Source organism: Talpa europaea (assembly GCF_964194135.1).
Source record: "Talpa europaea genome assembly, chromosome: 2".
NCBI lineage: Eukaryota > Metazoa > Chordata > Mammalia > Eulipotyphla > Talpidae > Talpa > Talpa europaea.
In genome coordinates, this window is record NC_140068.1 from 111,498,491 (window position 1) to 111,510,007 (window position 11,517).

Sequence of the window (11,517 nt, forward strand, 5' to 3'; positions counted from 1 at the left end):
TTTTGTCTTATTCTAATTCCCACAAACACTCTATAGAAATTCCCACCAACAGTGGGCCGCTCTCCTCCCAAAGCTGAAATATTTGAAGTGTTTTCAAGGTTTTCCTTTTTCTAATGTTTGAGTTTCTCACTATTTCAAATTTTCCATAACTACACCCAGGAATCCACTGTCAAGTTTGAACCTGTAATCATTAATGCCAAGTAAGTTTGTTTTTATCTTCTCTACATACACAATATTTGAAATTTCGGGGTGTTATGCCACCTAGTTTTACTGGTGGTTTAGGTATTTAGGAGGGGTGTGTTGATTTCCTGAGAATTTTATGCATCTTAGAAAATCTTACTAGGCAACACCTATGTCATGCTAGAACCTAGAATTATAAACTGATCAACTAGTGATTCCTTTATTTATGTGTTTTAAGTTTGTCTATGGTAATGTACCACATTTCCTACTTTTAAAAAATGTCTTTTATACCCCATTTATTTTAATATACTCCCATGATAAACCAAATGTTTTACTGGTTTGGGATTTATCTGGTATGCTAATATAACAATCTTTTTGTAAGCAAGTGTCACTTTACTAGATATTTTTCATTTCATAGCTTACCCCTAGGTTCTTCTAAATAGGAAACTGAACTTTTCTTAACTCTCATAGTGTTAAATTAAAATGTCAAAAATATTAACTTGTTGTTATTGTTACCTTTGCTCCCGAAAGCAATGGAAAATATCACTACAGTGAGTGAGTTTCTTTTATTAGGCCTGACGAGTGTTCAGGAGTTGGAGCCTTTCTTCTTTGTCATTTTCTTAATCATTTACTTCATAAACTTGTTTGGAAATGGAGCTATTTTAGTGATTGTTATTTTGGAACCTAAACTCCACTCCCCTATGTATTTCTTCCTGGGAAATCTTTCTTGTCTGGATATTTGCTATTCTTCAGTGACGTTGCCCAAAGTGCTTATAAACCTGCTCGTCGCTCACAGGACCATATCATTCCTAGGCTGTATCACTCAGCTACACTTCTTCCACTTTTTGGGAAGCACAGAAGCCATCTTACTGGCTGTCATGGCCTTTGATCGTTTTGTTGCTATCTGCAATCCACTTCGCTACACTGTCATCATGAACCGCCAGCTGTGTATTCTCTTGGCAGCTGTGGCCTGGATCATCAGTTTCTTTTATGCTTTGATGCATTCTGTAATGACTGCACATCTGAACTTTTGCCACTCTCGAAAACTCAATCATTTCTTCTGCGATGTCAAGCCCCTGCTGGAACTGGCATGTGGTGACACAATACTCAATCAGTGGCTTCTTTCTGTTGTCACCGGCAGCATATCAATGGGAGCTTTTTTCCTGACTCTTCTTTCCTACTTCTATATTATTGGCTTTCTTCTGATCAAGAATAAGTCTTGCAGAATACTTCACAAGGCTCTGTCCACTTGCGCTTCCCATTTCATGGTGGTCTTTCTTTTCTATGGACCTGTGGGTTTTACCTACATTCGTCCTGCCTCAGCCACATCCATGTTTCAGGACCGAATGGTAGCCATCATATACAGTGCGGTCACCCCAGTGCTGAACCCACTGATATATTCTCTTAGAAATAAAGAGGTGATGTTGGCACTGAAGAAACTCTTTGGGAGAAAATTGTTTAAAGACTGGCAGCAGCACCACTGGCACAAATGAAACATACCTTATTTCTATTAAGAAGTTCAATCCTTCACTGTAATAAATGGTCTATATGATTTCTATTTTTCTTCTAGGAATTTGTAGCACCTGTAACTGTGTCCTACACTCATTTGAGCATAAGAATCATCTGCTTGGTTTTTATTCACTAGTCACTTATTTAAAAGATAATCATTGAGATTATATTATCAGGCAGTACAGTAGGTGCCAAAAATACAAACACAAGCAAAAAAACCCCTGCAATTTCATAAAACTTAAGCTTTCATGTGATAGCATACATATAATAAACAAATTTGTAAGTGTACATATAAGGGTAATAAATTATTTTGAAGGACCAAAAAGAGGTAAGAATGATAAGGGAGGGTGATAAAGAATTTGCTCTTTGTACTGGGTTTCTGGTATAGAGCTTTTAAACCTTTGGAATTTCTCAAGTGACAAAAATATCTTTGCTACTCATGAGCCCATAGATCACACCTGCATTTATGCTAGGACCCAAGGAAGTTTATGGTGAAGGCTTGTTATTTCAGAAAGAACAACCATGTGATTAGAAGTTTGGAATATTGAGTCATCAGCCTGACCGCCAAGGAGCAGGGAGGAAGGAAATTGAGTTCAACTACATATCCAATGATTCAATCAAACATGCCTTTGCAATGAATCCTCACAAAGAAAAGAAAGCTACACTCAATGTATTTCTGAACAATGTGATGTTTAAATTTATTAATTCGGGCTACCGTGTGCTCAGAGAGCTGGTAAAACATTATTTTTGGGTGTATCTGTGAGGGTGTTTCTAGAAGAGATTAGCATTTGAATTAGTAGACTGAGTAAACATCACCTCTTTCAATGTAGGTGGGCATCATCCAACCCATTGAGGTCCCGAGGAAGAAGTAGTAACATGCTCTGGTGAGAGATGTGCGCTCCAGATGAGGGGAAATACACTCTGTATTTCCTGAATTGATAATACTTTTGGAGGTCCAGTGATCTGGAGTACATTGTACATCCCCTCAGTAAAAATGAAAAATAATTGAATCTTGAGCCTTTTATCATTATATAAGGTACAACATTCTTGGTAGACCTTTTTGGGTTTTAGAAACAACATAAGTCATACTTGGGGCTATTCATATCTAAAAATGAGCAGCACTAAGTAGAACCTAGAATAAAGAAGATACATTTTTTTAAAAAGATGTATTTTATTTATTTATGTATACAAGAGCTGGGGTGTAGGCCAGAGGTATTGGGGGGTGAAAGGATTCACCAGACACAGAGTGGGGAGCAGAACAGGCAGACTAAATGAAGTACACCGCTGAGGGGAGCAGCAGGGAGACAGGAGAGGTCTGTTGCACCAGGTGGGTCAGCTCCCTGGCTGGAGGTCGAACACATGCTGCAGTGGCTGCTGATAGCTCAATAATGCTGAGACTTAATCCCTAGCACCACCAGGGAGACCCAAAGGAGATACTTTTGTGAGATGTAGGTTCTGATATAAGTGATTTTGTTGTTTGGACTAATATTATCTAAGAGATACCATGGCAATAGTGATACCTCTAGATAAAAATGCTACAGGACATTCAGAAAAGACTCAACAAGAGAGTTGTAGCACTCTAAGCCCACTAGAGTTCCTGAGCAAGACTATGCCATTTATAGAATGCAACTACTTATGATTATTAAAATAATTCTTGCCATGCTTCTGGGCTTTGGTTGGATGTGTCCGATCATGTAATCAAGTTATCTATGTGAAGAAAATTTCCCATCACAACCTGGGTTCTCTGAGACCCATCAAGTCATTAATTTGCATTAGTATAGAAGCAGTTCTTCTTTAAAAGAAATGGCTACCTGGGCATCCATAGCATGCCCAGAGGATACAACAAATACATGAACAAGTTGGCAAGATCCCAATGTCAAGTACTTCATTGTACCAATTGTGCCTAAGCTTGTTCTTATTATTTCTTTTTTTTAAAGATTTATTTATTTTTATACAAGAACGAGGGTACAGGCCAGATGCATGGAGGGTGAGAGGATTCACAGGAGACAGAACAAGGAACAGAACAGGCAGACTGAAGAAATACACTGCTGAGGGGAGCAGCGGGTGAGACAGGAGAGGTCTGCTGTGCCATGTGGGATTCTCGGTAATTGGCTGGGATTGAACCTGTGCTCCAGAGGCTGCAGAGAGCTTCACAGTGTGTCGCTAAACTGCCTGCATCATCAGGGAGGCCCCATTCTTATTATTCCTAAAGGTATTCTCTGGTCTAAATGAGAGGGAAAAATGCCACATTGGATTAATTAATAGGTGGGTTTCTTCTGTTTTATTTTGAGCTGGAAGAGAATTGTTACTATAATGTAACTCTAAGGTTATCTCTGAAGAATAGTGGTGAGGGAAAATATTTCCAATGGACATCTGGTCATTTGTGTGGAAAAAGAAGTGTCCCACAGTATGTGTTTGTTTAGATACATGGACAGTGGCAAATATTAGACTGGTTGTCCATGGGGTTGGAAGGATAAATATTGAAGTACAAGAGACAAGGAGTTCTGGAGAAGAGATGTGGCGATATACAGGAATGGAAATAAAGTTTATGAATCTTCATATTGCATGTTAATGTCTACCAGAAAGCATGTAATCCAGCGACATTAAATGATCACATTAACAGAATAATTCTACAGATGTTAAAATGCCATCCTTTACCAGCTCAACATTTACACCATGGCTCATGAGTAGAATAATTATGGTAACAGAATAGGACATATACACAAACCTGTATTAATAGGTTTTTATCTTACCAAGAATAATGTAGCTACTGTCCCTGATACCGATCTACAAGCGGCAAAGAACAAGCCTCATCTTTATTATGGTTAACATAGAAAATTACCCACAACTTAGAAATTGACTATATATATATATATATTTAAAGATTTATTTATTTATTTATACAAGAACCGGGGTAAAGGCCAGATGCACAGAAGGGTGAGAGGATTCTGGGTGCTTACCTCTTAGTGAGTACAGTGACTGGTGCCTTCCTCAAAGCAGACACTACCATGTGACTAGTGGTTGGGCTCTGGGATGGGTGGTGTGTGGTATCTCCAGAAGGATTCCCTGGCATGGGTCCAGGCATATAGTGTGTTGGATTCAGCTAGGGTTCTGTGTGACCTTGCAGACGGGGCCACCTGAGGGCTCCCTGGCACAGGTCTGGGTGCACAATGTGGTGGCAGGTCTAGCTGGGGTGTCTGGGTGGGCCATTATTCTCGACTATTTTTATTTATTTATTTAGTAAGATTTATTTATTTATTTATACAAGCACTGGGTACAGTCAGAAGCGCGGATTGGTAATAGAATTCACCAGAGCCAGAGCAGGGAACAGAACAGACAGACGGATGAAATACACTGCTGAAGGGAGCACCGGGCAGCAGGAGAGGTCTGCGTGCCATGTGGGACCCTCGCGGCTGGGGACCGAACTGGCGCTGCAGAGGCTGCGGGTAGCTTCGCAGCCCAGCGCTCAACTGCTGTGCCACCAGGGGAGGCCCTCAACTATTTTTATTTTCTCTTCTATTGAATCTGATCGTTCTCATTTTTCCTTTTTATTTATTTTATTTCCCTTTCTAAATGTGTGATTTGTTCATTTGTTCATTCTACTTCTGAAATTTCTCCTTTAGCCAGTTTAATTATATTTAATGTGTTTTCTAAATTTGTCTGTATTTCGTTCAGTCTCCTTTCGTGACCAATTTTATATATTCAGATTTTTTTGGTGAATAACACTCTTTATTCCCTGATATCCTTCCAAGATTTTGCACCTGTCTACTTGCCTTTGATAGACCTTTCTTTGGAGAGAGATAAACATGACGGTGAAGAAATGCTATGAGTAAGTTCTCCCATATAAACAATTAATAAGGAGGAAAAGCAGCAGGTCCCTGTGAAAACTGGGACACAGAAGATAAATTGGCAAAGCTAGCAACCTGCCTGAAGAGGAAAGTTGCAATAAAAGAGGACCAGAAGAGGGGAAAACATCAGAACGCTGCTACCCTCCCCAACCCACAAAACCAGCTCACTCCAGCCAACAGAAAGGAGGAAAAAAAACAAAAACAAAAAACCAAGAACAAACTAGAGAACAAAGGCACAGTGAGTGGAAAGGAACTACTGCAGGCACTGCACCCCCATGACCAGGAACTGTGGAGCACTGTGCAGGAAGCACCACGGAGGTGAGTGAACAGCACTAGGTAATTGCAAACTCAGTGCCATTAGAGGAAGATAAGGACTCTGTGGAGAGACCTGGAAATAGCCCAAGGCCAGCCAGTAAGCTTGTGTGGAAAAGCAGGTGTGCCCTTGAAAAGCATATGAGGATCAGGGCCTCCCCGGTGGCGCAGTGGTTGGGCGCTGGGTTGCGAAGCTGTCCGCAGCCTCTGCAGCGCTGGTTCGATCCCAGGCTGCTCCCCGGCCACTGGAGGAGGGTCCCACATGGTGCACAGACCTCTCCTGCCACCCACTGCTCCCCTCAGCAGTGTACTTCGTCCTTCTGCCTGCTCTGCTCCCTGCTCTGGCTCTGGTGAATTCTCTCACCCTCCCGCACTTCTGGCTGTACCCAGTGCTTGTATAAATAAATAAAAAAATAAATCTTTTAAAAAAAAAAGAAAAGAAAAGCATACGAGGATCACAGCTGCAACTTTCCTCTTCAGGCAGTTTGCTAGCTTTGCCAATTTATATTCTGTGTCCCAGTTTTCACAGGGACCTGCCACTTTTCCTCCCTATTAATTGCTTATATGGGAGACCTTACTCATATCATTTCTTCACTGTCATTGCAACTTTCCAACTTTCCTGTGCCCGCAACCTAGGATTGTGGAGAGATGCACGGGAGCTATTACTGAGGTAAATGACCCTCACTAGGTAATCAAAAACCAGGTGCCTGGGCATGGGAGTGGGGTGCAAAAGATGCCATTTCTGTGGGCACTGAACTGGGTTACCACCCAAGTCCCAGATCTGAAGGCTTTGGAACTGCAAACCAGGGCATGAAATTTGGGGCATGGGATCCTCACGATGGCTGGGCACAGGGCAGACACAGCATCCCCACACCATTGAGTCACTCCACACCACCCCCACTCTGTTCCGGGAGATGGTTAGGCGGGTGGAGAAGCACAATTCTGGAAGGCTACTAAGAATGATCTCTGGCGCCAACTAGTGATGAGAACAAAATCACCAACTTCCTGATAGTTGGAAGCCAGGGATCCCAAAACCACCCTCAGGCTCTAAGAGGGGGTGTGCCATGCAAATGGAGGTGAGAAGGGAAATGAGGCATGGAGCAAGACCCCATTCTGGAATTGAGAGCTGGCCACAGAATCCTGGGAGAGGTACACTCCATAACAGTGGCACTGCACAGGATGACAGCCAGCATTTTGTATCTGAGAGCCCTGGGAATTGAGAACTAGAGTGCAGAATTCAGGGTGTGGGACCCACACAGCTGCAGGCACAGCACCAGGTGAACATGGGGGCAGACACAGCACCCAGCATGAGCAATAGCCCCTGTGTTGATGTGCTCCTCTCCCTGCCTCCATTTCTCAGAGAACACTGGGAAAAAGCACAAGTCAGCAAGTACAGGTCTCTGGTACCATCAAATGACCAGAACAAAATCACCAACTAGCTGATTCCCTGTTGGAACTGAGTAAATACAGAGGGGGAGGGAACTGTATGGGACAGTGCCCAGCAACACAGCCACAGCATCAACAACCTGGCAGAGTTTTGGCCTAACAGTGCTGGACTCTGTCTGTTAAACAGTTTCTGACATCCCTGAAGGAGAACTCCTAAGAGATGCCTGCCAGCACCAGTGACAATGTCCTGACACATAGAACTAATAAGAAAACAACCAGCAGGGAGAAGGAAAAATATAAATAACCAAGCAAGCCCGCTGGGGAAAGACACACCACAAAAAGTAAAACAGTCCCCAGAGCACAACAATGACATGGAAGAACTTCTCTGCCTGTCAGATAGAGAATCAATAATCATCAAGACTAAAAAATGAAGAAAATGAAAAGGAAAAAATGATTTGAGACAAATAATCAGTGAACTGAAGAACAAAAATGAGACCTTAAGAAAGGAAATGAAAGAAATGCAGGAGATTAAAAGATTACTGGAGGAGATAAAGAATTCTGGGAAAAGCAATGAAAACAGAATCAATGATTGACTTTTCTTAATCTGTGTAGCATTTTAAATGTTTTGACAGAGTCTCTATCTGTATCCTTTATATTTATCTCAGCACTTCTGTTCTTCTCATTTTGCTTTTCCATCTTGTGTTTTGATGTTCCTTAATTTGTAGGTATTTTGTGTTGTCTTATTTGCTATTTTCAAGCGTGTATATGTGCAGTAGGGGTGCTGGGGTTAAGTTTTCTGTTTCATTTCATTGTTTACATTAGTGTGAGGTGGGGACAGGTGGGCAGTCTGAGGGTTAATGCTTGCTCTCAGTTTGGAGAGTAAAGTTGGTCACTTTCTTCTTTTTTGTTCCACAGTAAGCTTTATTCTGTACATAGCCTGTCTTAACTTCCTTCCCCACCTTCCTGATTCTCCTCTCTGCTGAGGGTCATGATCTATAAGGGTTGAGTCTCCAGTGTGAGGAGATAGGTCTGGGACCAGCCTCATGCTCCAGGATTAAGTTGTGCTTGACAGTAGATGACATAGTACCCAAGTGTAACATAATTTTAGATTGTACTACTATGATAATATTTTTTGGAAATGCTGAATTTCATTATACTTCCTTTAAGTCTGTATGTATTTTAACATTATCCAAACATTAGCTTAATTGAGTCTAAAAACAAACATTTTTTTTAATGTGGTTATTGTAATCACATTTTAGCTTTTCTTTAATCATAAGTTGATCTACTTACAATACTTTCCATCTATGTATGGTCAAGATGTCTGTAACAAATCTGGGGAGAGTTGTTAAAAAATTAGGTTCACCTCTCTTTGTTTCTCTTATTTTCTAGCTTCTAATGACCAGGACAAAATCACCAACTAGTTGATTCCCTGCTGGAATTTTATGACTGGTGTTTCTCTAACTCTATACTTTCATTTTCAACTTAGTAAGTTTGTTACTTTCATCAAGCTTTTTCGTTAGCATGTGGTGCCCACAGTGATTTGCTCTTTTGTTAGAATGCATACAAACTGGAAAACCACCTATTTTCTTTTGCTTGTCCCCTAAACCTTGCTTTCTTGTCATGCCCCAAACTATAATGACATTAAATTCTCTGCATTTTTTAATAGACTCAATACATAAAGGGGGTCTCACTTCTCTTACTCTTGCCAAGAATTTCCATAAGACATCTAATTCTTAAATTTAAGTTAAATTAATTACTCTCCAATTATCCATCCTTTCTTTTGACCAAAGTTTTTTCCAAGATTTTCCTTTTTTCTTAACCTGTAGAACTTCAATGTTTTATTCATAGTTTCAGTACCCCTTTTATCGCACTAAGGGCAATAAAAAGTATATCTTTTTTTTTGCATTTACTAAATGTCAGTGTTCTCAAGAATAGGAAATGTGTCTAATATTCTTATTATTACTTCTTCCTCAGGACCAGAAAATGGTTCTGGGCAAATTATTGTTTTTAGAAAAATGATATAGTGGTCTCAAAAGCATTCTAATACTTTTGAGAAGAGAAATATAGAGAGACTAAATCTTTAGGGAGAAAAGCCCAAGACATTAGTGCCCAAATGCCACTGGGGAGCTTTATATAGGATTTAATCTGTTAATTCTCTGGCCAGAATAGAAATGATATTCCTTGAGATTCAGTCTTACATTTAGATATAAGCTATTTGTAATTAAAATGTTTTGAGCAACTAGAGCTATCTTTGAAAATTTTATTCAATGAGACAATAAACATCTCATCTCTGATTTCTGGATATCCTTTTTGAGCAAAAGATTATATTCACTATAAGGTAGGTACAGAGAAAAGTACAGGATAGATTATTAGGAATTAAGAGACAACACTAATACTTGATTCGACGAGAATTTTCCAATGAAAAGGGCTTAAGATTACAGGAAAATGTGTGTGACAGTAAGTAGGAGACCTCTTCAAATTGAGACTGAAAATTACACAGTAGAACAAGGGATTGTCTCATGGCCTCGTTATTAGATAGTATGGTTTTGAATTTTGTAATCTCTCCGTTATTGCTTGCATGTTTGCTTCTGAGTAGATTTTCCTTGTGATTATGAATAGGTGTATGTTTCAATTAGATGTCTGAGTATATATCACAGTTTAGTTTTTTGTGGTTGTTACAGAGAGGGAAAAGATAAAGGAAGAACAAAGTAAAGACGAGAGAAAATAGCTAGTTGAATAATATCTTAGTATATACCAAAACTGTTATTAATAAATGTGGCAATGTTTGGTGTTAGAAAATACATTAAACAATATATTAGATCACACCTACCATTAGAACTTTGAAGTGATATTGTTTTAAAAAGAGGGGTGGTGGTGTTGTTATCTAGAAAAATGAAATTGATTTTGAATTGTAGTATAAAGTGTCTACTTATAAATTTTCACAAGCACATCCCAACTTCCTGATGTATGCACTGTTTACAGTGTCCATAAATTGTATTTATGATTCCTGATATTAATTTTTCCCTGTCCATTATCAACAATTTCACTTAGAATATTTCTCCTGTCTCATATCCATGGGATATAGTTCTTAGACTTTTGTGTCTTTTCACCAAACATAGTTAAAATTTGTTTCACCAAACAAATTTAAAATATGTTTTATTGATGCTAATTAATCAGTAAGAATCACTAATATCCTTGAGCAGTCCATGACTAAAATTAATTGCTAAAATAATCGGTCTTTTATGGGTGAACACCAAATATGTCCTATTGAGGGTAGTTTTTAAAGTTGGTAAATATTGAACAGATAACAACCCACTAGTTAATTCAGTAAATATAAGGGCACTATAAAATGTTACAGACACTGTTTTAGGGGCTGGGGGTGCAGTGATGAGTAAAATAGACAATATGTATTTTTTTATGAAATTTACATTTAAGTTAAAGAAAAAAAGACACTTCCAATTTATTAATGAAATGTCATTGATAACAACATATAAGGGAAGGATGCCACAGTATGCTGTAGTGTGTGCATTTGTGTGAATTCAAAAGGATAGTTAAAGTTACACAAGGGTGTGGCTTTAAGGCAAATACTTGAATAAGATGTAGGATTTGTCAAGTGGATTTACCAAGTCTGACTATTTCAGATCAGAGGAGAAATGTTGCACAGCCTTTAAAGTGAGAGTGTTATTAGTATTACTAACTAGGAACAGCGCAGAGGTCAGTGTGGCTAAGTAATCAAAGAGTAGAATGGAAGCAAATGCAGAAAGTAAACAGGAGTCATCTTGTAGGATCTTGTAGATTACTCCGTTGACTTTGAATATTTACTCTGAGTAATATGAGAACCATTCAAGAGCATAGGCTTATTTTCAACAGCATAATACTGGATGCTGTCTTGAGTACAGTGCAAAAAAAATCAATAATTCAAATGAATTATGATGCTGGTTTGTACAAAATGAAGATAGTAAGGAACGGGTTTACTATAGAAGATAGTAAGGAATGGATTTGAATCATTATTTATGAATGAAAGTTGATAAGTATTTCTTTGTTCTATTCTTGGAAGAGTTTGTATAAATCACTGTTATTTCTTCCCTAAATATTTAGAATTTACTAGAAATCTGGACTTGTTATTTTCTTCTGGGGAAGATTTTAAGTAAAAGCTCCAGTTTCTTATCTAGAAATCCAACTATTCACATTTTTTCCTTTTATTGTCATATTTTTGGTAATGTACTTTTGCTTTGAAGTAGTTGTAAAATTTCAGCTAAAATTTCAAATTCATTGACATTAA

At 38.9% G+C, this 11,517-nt stretch overlaps 1 protein-coding gene across 1 annotated transcript; it reads left to right on the forward strand.

The window, feature by feature from the left end:
* Positions 1-713: 713 nt before the first annotated feature.
* Positions 714-1,673, forward strand: OR12D3 (olfactory receptor family 12 subfamily D member 3; the record flags this gene model as incomplete). The annotated part of the gene is made up of 1 exon (XM_084259402.1): positions 714-1,673. The coding sequence occupies one exon, from the start codon at positions 714-716 to the stop codon at positions 1,671-1,673; it is 960 nt and encodes a 319-aa protein (XP_084115528.1).
* Positions 1,674-11,517: the final 9,844 nt, after the last annotated feature.